Here is a 24920-nt window from a genome sequence, read left to right as displayed (position 1 = left end):
TCTGCTTTGATTCAGTTTTTAGATTCGCAAAGAAGAAAGTAGACATAATTGAATGTCATTGAACAATGAGATATGCTCTTCTTCAATGAGAGATGATATCTTCATTAATTCCGTCATTTCGAACTGCTTTATTCTATCCTTACCAGCGAGCAAAGAATTTACAAGTATGGTAAATCATACTTATAATCTGATTTGATTTTATAGACAGGTGAGTATGTGTAAATCATGGGCAGATGAGATGATTTCTGTATATCAAAATACTTGTGAATTGAAGAAGAGAACTATGATTTGCGTTCTAATTGAGGTTTAACTCACAACTGAAATCCTAACGTCATGAGGGCTATTGAGTTGTGCATAATGTATCGAAATACTTGCTATTTGAAAAATAGAAATATATGCTTTTGGTTGTAATCGAGGTTTAACAAGTGCCAACGCTATGAGGACTATTGAGTTGTGGTAGCCTACCTTTGTCGCCAGGATCCTCTCTCCCCGACGAAGAAGTGTCGCATCTGCAGCCAGCAGCGCCTGACGATGAGCTGTCGGTTGCGCACCTGACTCGCCACGTTGTTGTAGCGCACTGTCTCCTCCGTCTGCCGCGATCTGTAGCCCGACATTATCTGCGACTGCAACAACAAATTCATCTCATCAAAACAATATAATGTATCGAGAAACAACTCAACTGATATCATACAGGAAAAACATGGGTACTTCGGAAAATGTTAAACAGTAGAATGTAAAAATGGAATGGCATAGATGATACAATAAAGAAAAAAAATGGTGAATAATACATTATAGAATAATAATTTGTAGGTATTCAAAAAAAATGTAGAATATTACCGATGTGAGTCTAAAATGACATGAGTAATCTATCAATAACCTATAATTAATATAATAAGGGAAGAATTGGCTTATACAGGAAATACGTGAAGAACATCATCACGTCTCAACTACAAAACTGATCAACTTGAAATTTTGCATGTATATTATTAATTCATCGAGGATGTTTATAGGCATATTTAAATTCTTCAAGATTTCAGTAGGTCAATTTTTCAGTTTGTCAAGTTTTTAATTGGACCCTTGCAAAGCACGGGTTACCTGATAGTTGGTGAATAATACCATAGAGAAAATATAGCATAATGAGATGATCCATGATATAGGATGTTTATGTTCCGAATTTTACTGTTAACTCAAAGCCGATAGTCCTAGTAGTTGTACTATTTGGTGAAGCTATGTGACGCTGATCTAGTCTCTCATACTGTGCCGTTCTTACACTCTCACCAGGCCAAAACAGTAATAATAGTCGGTATTCGACAGTAATCGGACAAGAAATAATTATTGTTAGGTACTCGGAAAAATGTAGAATAGAACCAATGTGAGACTAAAATGATATAGGTAATCTATAATATAATAAAGGAAGCGATTTGCTTATACACGTACTGGATAGGGAATTGAGGTAAGACGCATCATCACGTCTGAACTACTGGACTCATTAACTTGAAATTTTTCATATAGATTCTTAATCTACGAGGATGGTTATAAGCCTATTTTAAGTTCTTCATGATTTCAGTAAAAGTTTTTAATGAGACCCTCGCGGAGCACGGGTTACCTGCTAGTAAGAAATAAAATTATTGGTAGTTGAAAAAAGTAATGTAGCAGAGAGCTTGACATCAAGAGGAGTTAAGTACACTTTCTTCATTATTCAAATTTTATAATCTTTTACAATACAATATTGTTATCAATTATAAGAGTGAGAACAAGTGACAACTGAAATTTTTGTGGTCTAATAAGCGAGTTATGGGTTGTTGAAGTGCTAAACTCCGTTTTCTTGATCATAATAAACAGTTTCCAATTTTCCATTGGAGTTTTTTTTTAATATATTCAGAATATCATTGGCTTTGTTCTAATATGAGTTTTTTCGCGATTTATGCCAAAATAAAGAAGTTATCGAATTTACAAAAATGTTACTTTTTTATTTATGAACGATATGGGGAATAAAATGTTTTAGTTTGGAAAGATACATTTTTTTGAATTTTTAAGAGAAGTTATGTTAATATAGTCGATACCGTTTATGATCTGGAAAGAAAACGGAATCTGGAAAATCAGCACTTCAACAACCAATAACTCGCTTATTAGACCACTTAAAAATTTAGTTGCCACTTTTTCTCACTCTTATAATGATCTTAACATTTATATTCAAAAAGATTTTCATGGAAAAAGTGTCCCGAACAGCCGTAATAAGAATATATCGAGCAACAAGATTCATCAACTAAAATTCCAGTACTAGTCCAGTCAATATAGACATAAAAAAGGGGGTGTGCTTGCAATTTATATTGTAGTTCTGATTTTTAATATATTATTTGGGTACATAAGAGAAGTCCAGAACCAATTTATTGATGAACAATTTCCTTGTGCTAGATACAGGGTGGCCCAAAAAACGTATTTTCCGCTCATTTTCCACTTTTCAGCTATTTCTGCCAAATCTCGTTATCGGACAGAAAAATTTGCTCTCGCTTTTAATAAAATTTTGAATAAAATGCGATCATTCGGAACTCTCTAATTCCAATGAGTACTGAGTTATGATATTTCAAAAATGAGTGAAATTTGAATGAAAAATCAATTTTGATGAATTTAGTTTTTGATCAACAATATCTTCCGATTGTTACCATTTAGATGCATGATTTTGAACTGCCTTGACGAGCCGAGAAGAATGAAGTGTAGTACGATGAAATCTGAGCATTGTGTCAAAAGTAATACGTGTTTGAAATTTTGATCCTTGAGTTGTCCTTAAGCGCGCCTCTCCTCTAGGAAATACTGAAATTAAGTGCATCTAATGGGTGATTCTCATAGAACATAATCTCATGAACTTATGTCATTGTGCGAAATATTAATGTGAGTACAATTTAGTTGGTGATGATGGTTGAAGCTGAAAATTAGGTGTTTTTCACAATACAAGGAGCATTGTTGCCAGGTGTACCTGGAAATCTATATGAGATAGAGCGCTCTACCTGATCTTAGATTGTAGAGCACAAGAATACGCACCGAGAGATTTTGAATTACACATCTAAATGGTAACAATCGGAAGATATTGTTTATCAAAAACTAAATTCATCAAAATTGATTTTTCATTCAAATTTCACTCATTTTTGAAATATCATAACTCAGTACTCAATGGAGATAGAGAGTTCCAAATGATCTCATTTTATTCAAAATTTTATAATCTAAAAAAAGGCGAGAGCAAATTTTTCTGTCCGATAAAGAGATTTCGCAGAAATAGCTGAAAAGTGGAAAATGAGCCGAAAATACGAGTTTTTTGGGCCACCCTGTATCTAGCACAAGGAAATTTTGCATGAAGAAATTGGTTCTGGACTTCTCTTATGTACCCAAATAATATATTAAAAAATCAGAACTACAATATAAATTGCATGCACCAATGTATATAGTGACTGGACGGTTATACGTTCCTTTCAAATTCATCTGAATATCCAAAGATCTTTCAAGATCTAGAAAGATATGTCAAACAGCGTTCAACTGGATTATAGAATCACTAAAATTTCCTTTATAATTCCCTTATTATTTCATCGAAAACACGAATAGTTTCGGCGACATTACCATTATAAATATTTTTGAAAGAACACTTGATAATGGCAGTATCTACAAAACTAGTCATGTTTCATATTTCATATAAAATATTAAGGGTACTAGTGATTTTATATAATTAAACATTCAAGTAGCTCTATCGAAAAATTTAATTAGTTGGAGAGTTCAATTTATACACATATATAATAATAAATTATAATGATTTTTAATGTTTTGGCACAGTCAGCAAAGTTAGACTTGTGCGCTAGCTGTGAGTTTGTAAAAAGAACAGTACAAAGTAAAAAAATACTTACACATGAAAAAACAACAAGAAGAAAGGATAAATGTGAACAAGAAGTAGCCTACTAATAGTACTTCTAATAAATAATACAATGATAAAGAAAAAATATGAAGTAATTTCGTGTTAAGATTACCTTGAGAAGCAAGTTAATACATTCAATCCAAATAAGTTTCAAAACTGGGAAAATAACTAATAAATTTTAGAAGAAAATATTTTTCTGTCTTCACTTACTTTCTGCATTATCTTCACGATATCCATCAAATTCTAGATTCACTTTCATATGTACAGGATCGCCCATATCGGATGTGTTCAATCTCTTATTTTCAAGTTTCTCAATCTCTTACTGTATTTTATTTAGGTAACCCTTTCTCACTGTCCTATCGTAAAAAGTCACCCAATAGATGACTATACAAAAAGAACGTTCATTCAAAAGTGAATTTATCTATCCTATTCTAGTTATTTTTCTAATATTCAATGCATAGGATGTATTGTGGTTCTTCAGAAGTATATTGAGCGTTGACCCCATGAAAATTCATCTATTTAAAATCTTGAAATTTGATAATCTATTATTGAATAATTTCTATTGTTGTTTTTGAAAAATGAATAAGAGTAGTTGCAATTTAATTGTGGATACACACCTGGAATCGTAGTTTGCTTTCGCCGACTTCACGATTGCGACGATGAGTGGATGTTTTGGACGCTTCATAGCACTCGGCCCAAAATGTGTTCATAGATTCGGTCAGCTCAGCACTCAGTGCAGATTGGTATGCTTCATACAATGGTTTCACCTGCAAACGCAAATAAAACAACAATTATTCACATTTGCTCCTGCAATTTTCGTTCTAAATTCTTCTTTTCGTTCTAATTACTTGAATACACCTGTAATTGCAATGACTAGACAAGACACTCTGGCATCATTCGTCTACAATTAATTGTATAAAATCGATATTTGTCAGTAGACAGAGATATATTTATTTCAATTGGTAATTTTTATACCTGGTATACCAGGCCTACTTATTGGAAAACATACATCGTTCAATTAAGTAGATAAGATAGTAAATAAGTAGATAAGATATACAGAAGAGTAGATGAAAATATTTTGATTTGCAGCAGCGTAATGGCCCAATACATCCACAACACTTACATAAAACTATTCGTTTTCCACCAGGCAATCCAATAACAAAAAATGCAGCATACTATTACGTACTCAATAATGTGTTTTTGTTGACAACATATATTATGCAACCCGGTAAGTAAGACAGATGCGACCAGAGACGACAAAACATGATTTATTGCTTCTTAAAGTGACTAGTCCTTTCGTCAGATAATATGTAATCGAGCAATGTCTTTACCCGCTGCCCGAAAACATAAGCATAATGCAATTTACTATTTATGTAAAACGAGAAGGCATTTCGAATCAACACATTACTGCCATCCGTAAACGAAATACATGGAGATAAGGTACATGCGTGAATAATAATGCAGCACTCACTAACGTCAATATTCGGTGGACAAACAGATCCGTTGAAATAATATTTAGGAAAACTTCAGAGGGAATAGAGAAGTAAAAGTCTAGTGAAGATAAATAAAAGTTGAAGAGTACTAAATAGAAGAAAGATAAAGGAGGTGTAAAATTATTTTTTAACCTTGGCTTATTAACAATTCCATCTGAAAAAAAAACATAAAAATCAAAGATAAATTCATCTTTTCAGCTAAATTTGAAACTGTAATCATCCCAACAAGATAGTGTGTATATAATACTAGCCGTCAGGCTCGCTTCGCTCGCCATATCCGTCTAGCCAGGGGGCTCCTCCTCAGTCCAAGAATGAGATCAGCATTTGAGCATTTTTATCATATGTTAGGACGATCCAGTCGGGGGTCCAGACTAAACGTCTGGCTAAACGGATATGGCGAGCGAAGCGAGCCTGACGGCCAGTAATATAATATTCCCAGGAATAGCTCTGATTGAAGTAGCAGTGCCCAATCAATTTTTCCGCGATAAATGCAATCTTCAACTTGGTGCCAACCTAACAAAGTCAACTCAACTTAATGCCAACCTGACAAAATTATTAATTTAGTTACCAGTTAACAACTGTTTCGAAGAGGTACTCTCTCTAGATTATAGTTCTATATTAACATATGGTATGGCCTTTTTTCAATTATAATTAAGAGAATGAGAAGAATATACATGCTAAAAGACGAACTTTAAACCCTTAAAAACCACCCTTAGAGTTAAAATATTGCCAAAAGATTTCTTAGTGCGCCTCTAAAAGGCCAACTGAACATACCTACCAAATTTGAACGTTTTTGGTCCGGTAGATTTTTAGTTCTGCGAGTGAGTGAGTGAGTGATTGAGTGAGTGAGTCAGTCAGTCAGTGAGTGAGTGAGTGCTATTTCGCTTTTATATATATAGATATGTAAAAAAAAATATTATTCATTGAAAGATGAGGACTTATTGTTTAATCAATAACTAATAACGGTTAAAAAAATTTATCAATTTTTTTCCAGTTCCTATGATAAATGAATATACTGTAATATTCAAGTTGTTAAAATATTATTAGCGTTCCTATAGTAGATTTATGAGATCACTTCACTTATAAGGGCTACTTTATTCAAATTAATAAAAACAAAATAACAACTTGCAGTACCCTTTATTGAAAACTTCAAAATATTTTAACAACTAGTTTCGACCATAGGTCATTTTTAAGTAAAAATGTAAAAAATGAACAAGTTGATACTACTAAGTTAATAATTAGTTGAAAATAACCAATGGTCGAAACTAGTCGTTAAAATATTTCAAAGTTTTTAATAAAGGGTACTACAAGTTGATATTATGTTGTTTTTATTAATTAGATTTATGAGATTTACTATACTATAAGATTATTTATGAAATTGACAACGTGAACATTCTCATTGACAAATATCAACATGAAATCCTTCAATTGCTATATAACGGTACACCACATGAGCCCATGACACTGCCGAAATCCTACTGAATAATTATTCATAATATCCTTTTGAAAATTATAATGATTGTTTATTATAAAAGAAAAATATTTTTTGGTCATAGTAACCTGTCAATATGCGACAATATGTTACAATATGTAACCCCCATCACCATATCCGGCATTTCGATCAGAGACATAAAAACGATACTCCATTCTACATTCCATCCAATGGCAATGCATCCATCTCAATTCTCAAAGGAGATTCAACTATTCATAAACATCCAGAAACTTAAATTGCAAAAAAGTGGGAGATACAAAATGTGAGAGGTCTGTCAGTACCTCGAACTATTTCACTTTCTCTTCTCTTCTCTCCAGGTCCAGAATACACATCATGGAACAGTACATTCCAAAAACGTTGGGTGAGGGCTGACGACTGATGCTAGACATTTCAACGATAATTCAAGAGCAACCACATGAAAGAGCAGTATTCAACAAACGAGCGTGTGATCGGAGAAGCGATAAATTATAATTGAGTGGAGTCTTCCACTTGTACACTGCTGTACTTGAATCAAGTGAAGTATTTATTAGGGAAGATTGTAGAGGTTGAATAAGATATAGCTCAAAAGGTAGAGGTGATGCATGGAGCCACAAAAAACAAACTGATCAATAAACACTGAAAGTAGTAGGTCTACAGGATCCGGTAAGTATATCATGATCTACCAATACCATATTTATGTTAACACTCGTTAACTGCACACATAAATTTTGTCATATTTGAATAATTGTTCAAGTTGTCGTCGCTCCAATAAAAAAATATTTGAAAAGAGCTCTACAACGTTGTTACCTGTTTACTCGACAAATTTATAGTCTCGTTGAATATTTAAAAATTGAAATATTCAAAAGATGATACCCTTTTTTCATTCTGAATGATGTATCGGATTACAAGGCTAACTCATAAGTTTGAGGATTAACGTATGACTACAAACAGCATTACACAGGCTTATGAATAATTCAGAATAAATTTAGTGTAAAGGAGATTTTTTATTTTGATATTAATTATCTTCAAGCCAAGATCACTAATCCTGCTATTTCATAATGTATCTAACTATAGAAAAACGAACGTTCGGGAAGGGCTACTTTTCAAGGTACAGGAAAATTCAATTCATTTACGGTATGTACTAACCAATATTAGATAACTTGTAATTTGAAATAGAGCCAATTAGAATACGACAGGATAGGATAAGCAATGTTTGGACAGTAATGTGCTAATGACCACTCTAATCTTAATAATGTAATTCTTACTCGGCATAAGATAAATTTGAGACTGCAGATATTTTGTTATTAGTTTGCCTCTCGGACGCTGATTTTGAGTGATAAATATACATGGTGAACACATCATGTGTACTGAACTGTGAGTTGGTCTGTTGGTGTAATATGGATAATGAATTATTAGGGAGAATAAAGTTAGAAACAGCCAGGTCAGATAAAATAACCAAAAACTTGTTGGAACCTATACTTATATTACAACAGCCTACAACCCTTCTATCTCAATTTAATGAGACAAATATTTCTAAATTCAAATTAGCTTGCAAATTTAGCCTTATCGATAACAGAATATTAATCATTCCAATCATAACTTTCAGTTTGCTTATTGAGATGAGTGAGTTGAGTCGTTGCTTTTCGAGCAGCTAAGTCCGTGTCCGTGTCCGAGACATCATTATTTAATAACAATTTCGAATCACTTTCTTCCCAGCATCATCAGCTCAAAACATTTCTTGACCGAAGAAATAAAACCAGTGAAAGTTCACTACCACTCATAAACTCGAATGGTGTTTGTTAAACAGAAAAAAGATGATGAATTGAGACGGAATTGGCCAGTGACCCTATCTACGCCATGATGTTCAAAAATGGAATTATTATGGTGCATGGTTGGGCTGTCGATTTTCTTGAACTTTGAACTTGATTAAGTGCTTGATCTTATCCTTGATCCTAGGTCGTTGGAGTGAGTTATTGGTTCTGAGATAAGAGTTTTGAAAGGTGAAGTATTGAAATAAGATTCTCCTAATCAGTGGTAAATTTTCTGCAGGAAATATATATTTAATAAAAACAAATATTTAATTATATTTTAACAAATATATATTTAATAAAACATGTAGTACCCTTTTATTAAAAAATTAAAAAAAACTATAAAACATTTTAACGACTAGTTCCGACCTACTTTGGCCATTTTCAAGTTAAAATTTCATCATCAATGTTAAACATTTCAACTTGAAAATGGCTTAAGGAGGTCGAAACTAGTCGTTAAAGTGTTTTATAGTTTATAAAATGTTTTAATAAAAGGGTACTACAATTTTTATATTGTTTTTATTAATTTGAATAAAGTAGCCCATACATTTGCACGACATTTCATCGATCATTGGTTTCGAATAAAATCAGAAACAGTCCGAAATCAGTCTCAGAACTCAGCAAGATATTTTCAATATCTCTTGAATCGGGACATACCTGCAACTGAAATGTAGAAAACTTTGAATAAGTTATTTTCCAAATCAGTACCTAACTTCTCTTTAATTTTCAAGCTTATTCAAACTTACAAAAGTATCCCTGATATCCGTGTTGTCCAGTGAGCCTGATTTTGTATGTGATTCAATAAGTCAAGATGTTTATAAATTTGCATTCACAAATAAATTTTCTACAAACTTTAAAATAAAATAAATATGAAATAATTTTAAGTCATTGTTAAATTGAATTGTAATAGCAAAATTACAAATTATAATGAAGAAGTTCTCCATGGAAACACGCAGAGTAAAAATACTCAAATAATAAAAGTATATGTCCATTGAGAAGAAGAGGCTAGGAATAGTTCACTGTATTAATTCAATGTAATAAATTACAGTTATCTATCATAATGGATATAGCAAGGATGAAACCAAGCACTAGCTCACTTCTATATAGATATGCATTGATAAGTGCTACATTGATGAAACTAAACATTAGATTACTCTATTGTTTGACAATAATATATATATATACATTGGTACAGAGATGTCGTGGATGAAATCAAGCATCAACTTACATTTATATAGATATACTAAACAGCAGTTTCATGGATGGAGATAAACATTGGATTTTAGTTTGAAAAAATATATATTTTCGATACATAGATATAGATATGGAGGTGACTTTCTCCGTGCGTCCATCTGTGCAGCGTTGGATTCCATCAGCAAAATTGATGTCCGAGTTCGGAGAGGCAAATACCTTTTTTCGACTAGTGTCAAAAATAGAAACGGCCGTCATAAGGCCTACTTCAGTTCGGTCAAATGATAGTTGAGGTTGAGGAGAGAAATTAAGAGAGAAAACTTTCGATAAAGTGCAAGGTGTGAATGTGGCACCTGTAGATCAAGGCAGAGCACGCGATTCGCTGGTTCATTCACAAATAATATACACAACATGACGCCCAGCGCCCAGCCCTGTTTGTACCTCATTAATAGGTGAGTCGAATTGAGTCGAATACTCAATTAGTTCCGATCGATCAGTTTGGAAGTTAAGCTTAATGCGTTTTATGATGAATTAGTTATATGTGAGCTAGTTTCAAGGCTCAACGTCAAACTAGATGAAGAGAGTAACATTTCCTGAAGTTCATCATCAGTCTTTCTAGACAGAGAATAATTAAAAATACTTAGAGCCGGACATCCCGAGAATAGTCTGCATAGAATAGACTTAGTGAATTGAATTAGTCGATAACAACGTAGGCAACTTGATTCCAACAACACCTACTATACGTATATGAACATCATATACGTATACACATACATCATAAATACACCATCATGATTTTTAGCATGTGTTGATTTGACAGGTAACTAAAATTCAATTTACACTATAAACAGAGATATTGTGGAATTCCTCCATATTAAGGTGAAATGAAAGCGATTTTGTCAGTTCCACATAATTCATTTGTGACAAACTTAAGTTTCAATGCACTCAAGGCATCAGTGGTCTTTGATTAAACTAAAATTCATTCTAATTCATTTCAAATTATTTTATTAGGTTTGAGCAATGAAGTATAGACAATTGAACATAATTTTCATGGGCTTAAACATCAACCAAACTAGAATTTTATCTTAACAGTAATGTGTAGCTTAAACATTACACATAGCCTATTAAGAAGACAAAACTTTTTACGACATTTTGCATTGATTATGAATAATAAAATCTGTTGAATGGCAGCTATTTTCAACTGAACTCTTTTGTTAACTCGATGGGAAGTTGTCCATACTCGTCTAAAGCCATTGAAGTGGATACACAATTCAACATTTCTACATTAACAAGCCACTTACACTTCAAGGCTTGTGTTAAGCTATAGCACAAGAAATGTTCGCACGTGAAATCCTCAGGTTAACTCCTCAGAACGCCATATAATTAATTTTTTCAATTTGTGTTAATTTATGCCAGTATTTCATTGTCCAATCCTTCAAGCTCCTCATACCAAGTTCAGTAAAATTAGAGAATTCTGAGAAGGTTTAAGTTTTCAGATTTTAACTCAACTTGTCGAAATTTGTTTACTGATTTTAGTACAACTAGATATAGATTATGTTTTTTCAATGAGGGGAAAAAATAATTTAAAACAATTCCTTCAATCAATTCACATTAGTATAACAATCATTTTGTGTATTGGAGGTTAGTATAACAATCATATTTATGTTATCAACGAAATGATGCGTGATCAGAACTCAGTTCAATAATAATTACTTCCTAGCTGATTCAATCGGAACAAAGTTCACATGCCGCAGCGGAACAACATTATTATCTCATCACTTCAAAATATGCGCAAGAATTGGCAGGAAACTGATCTTATTCAACTTAGGGAATATCACACGCATGAAAATATGTAGATTACTTTTCTTTCCAACTAGAGAAAAGTATTCAGAGAATGTGGGAAGCGACATGATTACGCATTTGATTCCGCTAGGGAAGTAACCTACTTGAAAGGCTGAAGGCTTTCATGGTAGCCTACTAAAGGAAAATATGCCAATTAGTACATGGTGTATCTAAGGTTGTTGGACAAACATGAAAATGAGACTATAAAAAGTGAACGGTCAAGGATTGAAATTTTGGATTAGAAGATTGGAACCTGACTTTCAAATGTGAAATTTCACGTAGAATTTCAATTAGAATAATTTTATGAATGGATTACACTTCTTATTACTTATAACAAAGATTTAATATCAAATTCAATTAAAAACGAGTAAATAGCGAACATTGTAATATAGCCTACATTCAATAACGAAAATGTAGAGTGAACAAATGGAATAGTATGTAATACTATCGGTTTATCTGGAAAGAGGAATAACTGAATGCAGTTTAACTCAAGATTCTTGAATTGATTTTAGTGATGAGACTGAGAAGAATAATTCATTTCAAAATTGATTGAAACAATAAAATACTATAAGCCAACATGAAGCACAGGATACAGCTAAGGAGCAAAATTCTTCCTATTTACAATAACTCTCTAAGAGAGTGAATTTTTTGTGCTCTCATTTCAACTCACAACTCATTCCCACACCTTTAAAACCACACAATCTTATGCTGGGAGTCTAGACATAGTTTCTATTTAATAGTTTCTATGGATTATATAGATTATAGCTTCAGAATAGCAGAATCTATTTCCACTTTTCTAAATTGAATAAGCCTCTCAAGTAATGTTGGTTTCTTGCTTTCATTTTGAGTTCTGTAAATATCCGTTGTAATGTCCATTACAACCATTCAATAACTGAGGTAGAATTGTAGAGACTTCTCTCCAGATTTCAGATTTACACATTGAATTGTTCATCAATGGCATACACTACTCTTCCATTTCGCATGAGATATACTGGGTATTAAAAGGTAATGGGTAGAGAAAAATCACAACAATTTCACGAAAAGTGTGAATACTTTACAGTATGAAGGCGAATAGTATGTTGTAGAGAATCATTTGAAAGTGAAAGGTTTCAAGTACTCAAAAATATATTTCAATAGGATGTATGTATGGAGCAGCTTGTGACAGGTTCATAAATGTTGTAGAATCAGATATATTTCATACTGTATAGGTAATAATATAATAATATGATATCGTAAGAGCACTGGTATTACCTGAGGTAAAAACAGCAATATTGTGCGCCACAGGCGTTCTATCAGATGCGAGGATTTTCATTTAGCAACGTGGATATTTGAGTTATTTTCAGACATCTTGCTCTCAGATGATGTCAAATGACAGTGACCTTATGTGATGATTGAAGGTGGATACGTGGGCCATTTTCAATAACAATTTTCCAGGAATAAAGCAGTGGCGATTTCCGCAGAAAACACTTTCCCCAGGAAATTGGAGAGAGAAATTGTTGGGTGTGGGGAAACCGGAAACAGTAATCGGTGATAATTGATCTCTACGATTGATTCGAAAATGATTTGTGGACGGTCATCCACGAATCTCCGTTGGTAGATAGCAATTCTATCGGATGAAATTTATCGATTACAGTCAGTGTTTCCCAACTTTTGGTGAGGTATCGATCATCGGTAAGTACCAAATAACGAAAGATAAAGCCAAGGATCGAATCCACGAAGGAGGATATCAAGAGAATGACTAAAACTGCAATTGAATTTAATTCTTTATTGAAGATTAGAGTAGCTGAAACAGGCACTGTCCTCTGTTACAATACGGAAGTTCCATTGATTTGAATACATTTAAGTGACGGAAACCACAGAACAAACTAATGAAAAACAATCGCTCAATAACTTCACACATTTTGATTTTCCAAATTTTGATTATACTCAGTTCCAAATAAATGTTCGTTCTTCTGATTGTTGTGGGATCATCGGTTGAATTTTGATACAAGAGGCTGAGATCAAATAAAAAACATAAGAAATTTTGATAATCTATGCAAAATGATTGTATGAATTTACTTGAATGAAAATCATATTCATTGAAAAATAAAATAATTTTAGGATTCTACAAATTAATTATCGTATGAACTAGATATATTCTATATGGAACTTGATTTATTCAGTAATCAAAACACTGACTGCAAGAACAAAGTTTCTTTAAAGGGCATTAATAGAAAACTCAGCTCATTATGGTCCGTACAGGCTTATGCTCCACGGACGCGTGCATTTTCCTTTCATAAGCTGATGCTATGCTTCTTATATGTGTATCTTGTTTCTGTACAAATACAGAAATAATAAGCTGAACATCAGCTGATGAAAAGCGATATGAGCGTGTTCGTGATGCATAAGATAATTTTGTTTCGCACATTCTTAAACGTTTCCATTGCTTCCGAAAACGAATTGAGACTTTCTCACAAAGTTATTATTTTCTTCCTAAACACTTGGCAATGTTTAGATTTTCACCAACTGTGAAATTATGAAAAAACAACTGAAATGAATGGACCATATGATTTTTACATGGAAGATTTTGAAAGAAATCATCTCGCTATCAGTTTGAAACAGAAACTGAACCGAGCGTGTGTGAAATACTTGCTACTTTCCTTGCCCTATTACCATAGGTAAGGAAAGTATTGCTTTCCAAAAAAATTAAGGTACCCTAATTTCAAGTTTTCTATACGTTTCAAGGTCCCCTGAGTCCAAAAACATGATTTTTGGGTGTTGGTCTGTGTGTCTGTGTGTGTGGGTATGTCTGTGAACACGATAACTCTATTCCTAATTAACCGATTGACTTGAAATATCTGACGGTACATTTTGTTATCAATAAAAATTGAAATGGATTGTTAGGTCTCAGACAGAAAAACAAAAATATTTGTCACCAATAGTACTATCAGTCGACGATATAGACTATTAGTTCTGTGAACAGTAGACCTCGTGCACAGTAAGTTACATTGACCTGTTTTTATGTTTTCTCAAAGATTAATAAATAATTTATCAATTTAAAATGTCTAGAAAAATCCTAAATAAACATAGAGCTTTCTGTCCTATCGTACCGTGACGTATCGTCCCGGAATGTGAGTGTGAGCGCTGTTATCAGGTCTGGCTGCAACTGTCTACAACGTTGATGGAAAGATACATTTTCAAGATGTTCGATGTTTTTGAACGGGTAGTATTATAGTACACTAGACAGCTGATTTATGATGAATAATTCTATAGTCTGATTTTTACGGTAATATTGGCGTATGAAGGAGGCTCTTTTTTCCTTTCATACTAGTAGTTCTGTGAAATGTAGACCTCACGCAGTATTCTCATCCACAAGTACCTGATGTCAACTGTTTTAAATGTTAACAAAATCAGTTCACGTTTGAATTTGTATTCCATAGTTTATTGATATTTATGTTAATTTAAACAATGAATAGAACATATTTCTATTCTAGAATTTATATTATATTCATCCAGTTCCGTGATAATCTTTCCATCTAATGGAAATTATTATTTTTTCAATCAAAAATATTATAATTTCTTCAGCATTATTTAGTTCATTTGATTATTTTTAATCACCTATTAAATTAGTTTTTTCGAATGTGAGAATATTAATAATGATGGAAACGCATAATAATACCATGACTGCAAAACAAAATATTGAAACCAAAGACCTTAAAGCTGCGATTTATTAACCATTTAGACCAAATTTATTAACAAAATGTTAATAACTCAATCCTTATAGATTATATTAGATTGAACATAACTTATCATACACATGATGAACATGTGTGTTTGTCAACTTGCGTTCAATCCTATATTATATAAAAGCGAAATGGCACTCACTTACTGACTGACTCACTCACTCACTCACTCGCAGAACTAAAAATATACCGGACCAAAAAGTTCAAATTTGGTAGGTATGTTCAGTTGGCCCTTTAGAGGCGCACTAAGAAATCTTTTGGCGATATTTTAACTCTAAGGGTGGTTTTTAAGGGTTTAAAGTTCGTCTTTTAGCATGTATATTCTGAACATAGAATATATATAATATATATATATATATATATATATATTATATATATATATATTATATATATATATATATATATATATTTGTAATACTATAGATCACAAAGGCATTGGTGGCATTGGTATGTAATAATCTTATGGGTTGCCCCCTCAATGGCGGATTTCAATTCCAAGTACGACACTAGCGCTGCATGTGAGTCTATACATCTTTAAGGTCTTTGAATATAACTGCTCAAAATAATAAAATAACTAAAACAAATTTTAATAAACCTATTCATATTTACAGAATGAAAAATGGGAATTTCTTAATGCTTTTGTGATGAAGATAATGATAATTCAATAGATTCTATGGTTGAAATATTTATTGATAAATTAACCAATTACATAAAACTTGCCTCAGTAGAGATAACACTTAAACATAAGAAAAGACAATTGAAGCCTTGGAAAACACAAGGGTTGATAGAGTCTATCAATGGAAGAGACAGAATAGCCAAACAATTAAAAAAAGAGCCATTAAATTTAGATTTGAAAAATGAGTACAGAGTATTACAAAAAAGACGAGTATTACAGAACGAGAATAGGTGAATGTGGAAACAATGCAAAAAAGTTATGGTCGTATATTAATGAACTCATGGATAAGGAAGGGAAGAATGAGAGAGATGATATAAAATTAACTGCACATGAATTGAATGAGTACTTTGTAAATGTAGGGAAAAATTATGCCAAGAAAATACCTGGATATAATGATGAATCCTCGTTCAAATTTCAGTATAAGAAAAATAACTTTAGTCTCAATAATTCGTTTTTTCCTTAAACCAGTCAATGAAGCAGAAGTGATGAAGGTTATATCAAGTCTGAAAAATAATACAAGTCCGGGAGTTGACGGTATCAACCTAGTAGTAGTATTACCTTGAAAAAAAATAGCAGACCACATTGCATACCCTTTAACTTTAATAATAAATAATTGTTTTAAAAAAGGAATTTTCCCAACATCGTTCAAAGTAGCAAAGATAAAACCACTCTTTAAAGCAGGTGATAGAAACTTGGCAGAAAGTTACAGACCGATAAGTTTACTCAGCTCCTTATCTAAAATAATGGAAAAATTAATAAAAAATCAAGTTGTTAATTTTTTCGATTCATACAGAATAATAGAAGATCTTCAATTTGGCCGATGATGCCCTCATACAGTTTTCAAATGCCGTGTCAGATCTTTTGAATCAGGGACAAAAAACCATGGCTATCTTTCTCGATTTGGCTAAGGCTTATGATACGGTATCTCATATTCAATTACTCCGTAAACTGGAAAGAGTTGGGATTAGAGGAACTCCATTAAAATTATTCGAGAGCTACCTCTCAAATAGGGTGCAAATTTTAACTCTCAATAACGACGTTAGTAGGATACCACTTTCCGGGTACGGCCTACCCCAGGGTACAGTACTATCGCCTATTTTATTCCTCGTCTACGTAAATGAGGTACTGAAATTGGAGCTAAATGGTGGGGAGACTTATTCTTTTGCTGATGACACTGTGTTGTTATTTGGAGGCAATACATGGCATAACGTTTATGAAGCCGCCACAAAAGGCTTCTCCACATTAAAGAGATGGCTGGACATAAATTCCCTTAGTCTCAATATAAAAAAACAAAGTACATAGCATTTTCGAGAAACATTACTGGACATGAAATCACAAACTGTCTACTCAGATTACACATGAATTTTAATGTTGACAACCATGTAGTATGTGATTGTCCTGAAATTGAGAGAACAAGTCACTTGAAATACCTAGGGGTAATAATCGAGGAAGGTTTCAAATTGAAAAGACACATAGATTACTTATGCAATAGATTGAAATTTGTATCATATAAATTCTTTAAATTACGATCAGAATTGAGGGTAACTGTGATGAGAATGTTATACTTTGCTTTAGTTCAGTCGATACTGCAATATGGGTTAATAGTTTGGGGAGGTTCCTTCAACTCTCACCTCTCTACACTATTTATTTTACAGAAAATGATTATAAAGACAATTTTAAATAGACCAATATTATACCCTTCAATGAGTGCATCCAGTGATCTGAAAGGCATGACTATCCGCCAACTGTATGTGCTTAACATCCTCAAATATTTCAATAGATATAACAACTTTAAAAAAATCAATAGCGAAACACATAGAACAAGATATAATTAACATAAATTTGAATGCTATATTTCAAAACTCACTTCAATTCGAAAACAACTGATTTATATTGCACCAAGAATAATAAATAGTATCCCAAACGATCTCATAAATCAACAAATAATAACGAAGTATATTACATTGAAAATAAAAAATGGATAATCCAAGAATATTATTTTGATATCAAAATAATATAGCTCCCATTTTGAAGGTCTCTTGCAAAATATTTTTTTTACATATTGTTGAAGGATGCGTACGATTAGAATTACATATTATGTTTAGAAATCCTCGAGTGCAGCATTTATTTTATTTTTATTCTTTATTCATTTTTTTCTGTCTTAGTATTGGGGCGCTACTCCTACTGGCGGACAACTTCTCACTTATGCCAGTAGATTTCCACCAAGCTTATGCTATTTGAAGTGTTGAATAATAATGTAATGATAATCCTCAATCCATTCAGTTTGATTATGCATTATAGCTCTTACTAGTTAGGAATAGAAGTATTAATGCTATTATTGTTCAATTTATTATTTTTTAGTAAGGAATGTTATTTATTTGAATTGATTGTGGTGAATTGCATTTGTGTTTTATAGTTAAATGTTTGTACCTACTTTGTGGGAATAAATTTGAATTTGAATGACCAATCTTGTACTAGTATTTATTATAATTATTGACAAATTAATAAAATTATCAACCAACTATATTCTTCACCGGATAAGTTGGATAAATCAGCGATATACAGTATCGATCACTAAATATTTGGAAATAATACGTTCTCAAGATTTATTCAAATGGTTCAACCTAATCACTGAAGTCAAATTGACTGAAATACAGGGTCATAGTATTAAGTCGAAGCAGTACTACAGATCACAGAAAGTATAAGGAATTCTAACTAAAATACCGTCGTTGATCACACTCGGTATTGTCTCACACTGCTGACCCCTTTGTCAGATGGTAGCGAGTTGGATTGATGTCAGTACCTTATTGTATTGTGCAATATTGGAAGTCCTTATATTTATCTACTTCTTCAACATCTATAATTATTGTGGAGTCAGTCAATGCAGCAGTAAAGATTGCCGATTGATAAAGCAGCAGCAGTTCGCAGCGATTGATAGCAGAATTTGGTATAAGCTCCTCGAAGAGCTGGTAAGAATCATGTTATTTTTATTTCAGCAGGTGCCAAAATATCAAAAGTATTCAAATTTCACATGCTCCACCGACAGACTGCCAGCTGGGCACATGTCTATCTATAGCTATCTATAAGTCCTATCAACTGACATGAGTCTCATTTCTGGAAAAAATGCAGGAACTCCGTTAAATTCATGAGAAAAATGGCGGATAGTTACTAAAAAATTATGTCTTTCACGATTTTCTCAAAAATGACGACCAATTTTTTCAAATTCATACCCTGTATTTATCAGCTCTATCAACTGGCATGAGTCTTTTTCCTGGGAAACTAATGGGGGGTCCACCCCATTCTTGAGAAATTGACTTTGTAACCTCCTTCTCGTGCATGAGGTAGGTAGGTAGAGCAGTTCATAAAAAGTACAAATAGTCGAGATATTTCATCTGTAGAAGAGGTGTTTTGACGAGTTTTAAAAAAATAATCGAATTTCACAATTTACACAAAGGAAAAAGTACTCTGAAAACAATTATATACTCATATACTGTAGTCTGATCGTATTTTCAAATAATATGTTGCCGCCAATCGTCATTATGTTATTCCCCTAAATTATTCTCGTTTAAGAATGAGGCTTACAGTTCAATGAGCAAGGAAAGTTGTGTGAGTGTACCACACCAGATTTTTTTTGTTTACTGTTCCCTAGCAACGAATTCAAACGCGTTGGAACTTATTCGTGTCGAGGGGGTGGGTGTTCGGTGATATACGGTTTCTATTCGGTACCGAATTCAAGCCGAATTACCCGTTCACACTTAAGCTGCGATTACACCGGAGTTAATAACACAAGTTTTTAACATGTTTGTCATTAACTGATGTTAATTACAAAAGTTAATAACATCATGTTGAGCTGCGTTTACACCGGAGTTGATAACATGAATTATTAATAGATAGTTGTCAACTTGACTGAATCGACAAAAAATTATCTTGGAAAAAGTTGATAACTCGTGTTTTCAACCAAAAATTCCTTGTTATTAACAAGATTTATGTTATCCATCGAGAGTCGGATTAACTTTTGTTAATAACAGGTTACTATCTTCCCCGCAACACCCTCGCCCAGCATCCCTACCCTACAACTACAGCTGTTCCCTAATAACTACAGCTGCAGACAAAACACGTGACAAAGTTATCAACTTTTGTTGATAACAAAACTAGCAGCCAAAAGAAAATGTTATCAACTTATGTTGAAAACTTTTGTTTTTAACTCTGGTGTAAACGCATTATAATTTATTTACATTAGATCAGATGAAGATCATTATTTTAATGATCACACACATGTTTCAATTCAAATTTGAAGACAATTTTTGCTTTTTATTCCGGCAGTTGTATAATATGAATACTCTCGTTAAATGAAATCATATGGAAGTCAATTATATTGATAACAAGATCTTGTTATTAAACAAGGAATTTTCTGTTAGAAACATGAGTTATTAACTTTTGTCAAGAGAAATTTTTGACGATTCAGCCAAGTTATTAACTTATTGTTGATAACTCGTGTTATTAACTCCGGTGTAAACGCAGCTTTAGAATAGACCGAAACGAACACAAAACCAACGGAACCGTATTTGTGTGAAACAAGCCCAGCAAGTCTGTGTGCAACAACATGAGTACAAAATAGAAGCAGATTCGATTTTACTATTGATTTCAGAAAAGTGATTCTACAATGTACGTAAATGTCACGCCTTGGCATTGGATTCAAGCCTCAAATGAAAAAGCTAAGAAGTACTGAGCTCTGAGCTTTCAAGAAGAAATTCTAATAATCACAAATCTGTAAATCAAATCGTACTTTTTGAAAAACGTGATGAGATTCATCACGATATTGAGATTCAATTAATTATTAATTAATTTTATGTTTGGAAAAGCAAAGAGAACGAGGAATAGAGCTTGTAACTTTTATTTAATTATTTACAATGCAAATGCCACTAATGTAATAACATTGGTTGATAAAATAATAAGGTAGTCCTTGTGCTATTTTTCCTCCAAATTTATAGATGACAAAGTCCAAGATAAGGTTAGAATTTCCTGTCTACAATTTTTATAACATTTTAGTCCAAATCAAACATGAAAACTATAAATTTTGAATTTAGATGGCTTGAATTGTTAAATTGATTAGAAATATTCCACTTAAATGAATAATATTAACTTGTCATTAAAATAACAATTGAAAGCGCATAAAATTAAATGATACACTTATTGCACACTTAATCCAATTATAAGTGGAAGACAAGAGAATCAAGTTCGCTTCTGACAATAATAAGCCGTACAGTATCACTCTTTACGGTTGTCAAATCTAATCGGAATTATTTATTACACATGAGTAAAATGACACATATGAGTTCCATTCGCCACTTTATGAAAAGTAGGAATTTTTTTATTGCAACCAAACTTTTTCCTGTCAGTCACTATTCCAAATACAGAGTGAGGTTTTGGATTCAAGCCTTTAATGGAAGCTTTAGGAATTACTGAGGTTTCAATAAGAAATTCTAATAATTACATATTGTGCATCAAACCATACTTTTTTAAATTCGAAATTCAATACAAAAATCATCACTTGACTGTTCAATTTTATAGTTATTCTAATCTTATGATGTGATGATGCCTGAGTATGAATTATTAAAGATCTATAGTGTGAAAATACACTATTATTATGTATTCATATTATATAATTACACTAATTCTATTAAAAATATAAATGATTTAAAATTGTTTTCATGTTTCTGTTCATATTGTTTCAATGTGTTTTTTATGTAAAAACTTTTAATTTCAGCCTACAGTAGAAAGTAATATGATATCGATTCCAGTTGAAATGTTAGGATATCGTATAGGAAAGAGTATTATTGAGAATAATGAGTTTCATGATCCTAAAGATTCTCAAACGTTTATTCAAACTGATTTAATAATCATTTTGCAACTGAGCCCTAATGGAAGTATTATACTGAGTAGGAAAGGAGAGAACTGGAAAGGAAAATGAAGGAAAGGTTAAAATAGACTCATTAATAGGATCATGGAGTATGAACAAAAATACATCTCCTACATATTCAAATTCAAGAGATGTCTCTTCAAGCAACAAATTAATTATTTTGAGTGAATTTAAATGAAATTCCAATATAGCGAAAGCATTATTATTGGATGTAGGGTTCGAACAAAATTTCTCCAGCTTCGAGAATCAATTTGAATTATCAGTACCAATAGAAGTGTTATTGATGTATTGAAAAGTATATTAATGTTTTACTCATATCTTGAGACATGTATGAGAGATCAATCTAATAAAACGAATCAACATAGAAATTATCAAGAAAGTCAAGAATGTACATTCAACAAATTGAGTTGTTAAATCTCGAACAGGTTGATATACTTATAAATTATGTTATTCATACATATTATAATGCAGAGTTGAAGCACGAGCAGAGTTGAATTTATGAAAGGCAACAATCAGGACTAACATCGAACAAGTTTTCCGATAACATATTATACAGTTGGACTTTCTCATGACATGGCGATCGCCCTTGGCCTCCAACTTTCTTCGATTTTCAACAACAGAATCAGGGCCGGCCACAAAGATGGACCTGTTCAACCAAACAGCATACCAGGCATACCGGAGCCCGGCTCTCGCTTTTATCTCAACCATTTAATAATACATAACGAGCAAATTCTTCCACTTTTACTTGATTAACCCGATGAAAACTATCTCTACTGAGAATCTAATGTACCAACAGATTCATTCATAATAATAATAATTGGTACCATCTTCAGCATGAAGAAGATAATTGTAGAATTGAGGTGAGATTCTGTTTTAAATTGCATTCTGATAGCAATAATTAATTAGATATAAGAACTGATTGAATAGGGTTTAAAAACTAGAGATTAAAAATATACTGCAATTCATAATGGATCATATTACATCGAAAAATTGAACAGTATCATGTAGATGGTACATTTTCACTTAATTCTATGTTATTTTAACAAGTATGAACTTTACTCTTGTAAAAAATCTGGTGTGGCGCACTCACACAACTTTCCTTGCCGTTAAGAAAATTGATCACCTGACGCTAGTGTACTCGCGCATCTCAAGTCTACTATTCAAAGTTATGAGACAGCTGGTGATAAGTCAATAACGCTGGAAACACACGAGGTCTGCTATCTCTTCGTTGTGAATGATTTAATAGAACCAACAGTTGCCAACAGTTTGCAATTTAATAATCACATTTTCTCGGATTTCAAGCTTATTTCCAATTATAGGTGAAAATGTTACTAGACATTAATTGCAGAGATTTTCATGCTCAATCTTTTCCACTAGAAATTTTTTGTTTAAATTGTATATGAAGGCTGATAATTGAGAATCTAAAATCAAACTTTGCAAAGATGGGGCAAAGCTCCTGAAATTTTTACAGATATAGGACTTGTTGCAGATGATAGAGCTTATCAATGACTATTCCAGGTATAAATTTGATCAAAATCATTGGAGCCGTTTTCGAGAAAATCGCGAAAAACCCTGTTTTTGACAACATTTTCGCCATTTTAGCCGCCATCATGGATCGTATTTGATCGAAATTGTTCGTGTCAGATCCTTATAGTGTAAGTACCTTACGTTCCAAATTTCAAGTCATTCCGTTAATTGGGAGATGAGATATCGTGTACACAGACGCACAACACTCATACACACACACACACACACACACACACACACAGACCAATACCCAAAAACCACTTTTTCGGACTCACGGGACCTTGAAACGTATAGAAATTTAGAAATTAGGGTACCTTAATTTTTTTCGGAAAGCAATGCTTTCCTTACCTATGGTAATAGGGCAAGGAAAGTAAAAATAATTCTAATTAACAGAACTTTCCCTGAATCCTCAATTGAAGACATAAAAATAAAAGAAATAGTCTACAACTACAATGAAATTATCAGGTATTCAGACAAGTAATTAAAGTATAAGGAAGAGTATTCCTTTTTACAACAAAGGGGTTGATCATTACAATATATGTACATCATAATTATTATGTTTCATTGAAAATTATATAATGCAGATTTCATGAAAATTTGCATCAAAGACCTTGAGCAGAATGTTAAACTCAATGTCGAACTTAAACATATTAATTTTTGCTCACTGAGGCAGCGTAAATTCGTACATATTTCTCCGTATCTTTTGATTGCGGTATGAGGATTTTATTAGTATAACTTTAACGCAAAAGTTATGTAGGAATAAATTAATGCATTTCAGTACAGAGAAGGCACCATGGATGAAAAAGTGTTCATGAGAAAAGGACTTAATTGGTGCAAAATACCATCTAATCCACATCGTCTTTGCTTATGTGGAACGAGAGCAAGTCAACGTAAACATTCTCGGTGACTGATATCAGAAAAAGTTAACTGTAATCTCAGGAAAATTATCAATCAACAAGTTGAATAAATTATTACCAAATAGATGTTCTGTCTGATGGAAAAAACATATTTGCGAAGAAGTATTTTTCCGCTAACGGATTCTTCCTGAGCTGGATAACACCTTCTCAACTGAACTCAACCTTCAGAATCTAGAACGCTAATGTGAATAATTAAAATCTGGAATATTTCAAAGAGAAGTTCTCAAAGAAACTGTGGATTATGAAAACATCCCTTTTTGCATCAGAATGGAAGTGCTTTATACACTAGTATTTTATGCATCGGATGCTGAGTGATCAAAGTCAATAAAATTATATATATGAAACATTATGAATACAAGAATAATGAGACAAGAGTAGGACCATATCAATTTTTTATATCGTACCGTATCAGCATTTTATATTATTTATTCAGAGTACAATCCACACGAATGATT

General features: G+C 32.5%; 1 protein-coding gene across 6 annotated transcripts in view; it reads right to left on the bottom strand.

Annotated features, from left to right (window-relative positions):
- The window catches only part of LOC111050942 (neurobeachin-like protein 2), a 347898-nt gene that overhangs the window by 187035 nt on the left and 135943 nt on the right, over nt 1-24920 (bottom strand). For all 6 annotated transcript variants that reach the window (XM_039432468.1, XM_039432467.1, XM_039432463.1 and 3 more), the window contains exons 36-37: nt 4516-4665; nt 466-623 (exon numbers count right to left, since the gene is read on the bottom strand). In XM_039432468.1, coding sequence (XP_039288402.1) covers nt 466-623; nt 4516-4665 — 308 coding nt within the window. The remainder of the gene's footprint in view (nt 1-465; nt 624-4515; nt 4666-24920) is intronic.

The sequence above is a fragment of the Nilaparvata lugens genome, chromosome 7 (assembly GCF_014356525.2).
Source record: "Nilaparvata lugens isolate BPH chromosome 7, ASM1435652v1, whole genome shotgun sequence".
NCBI lineage: Eukaryota > Metazoa > Arthropoda > Insecta > Hemiptera > Delphacidae > Nilaparvata > Nilaparvata lugens.
This window is presented reverse-complemented; position numbering and strand designations above follow the sequence as displayed.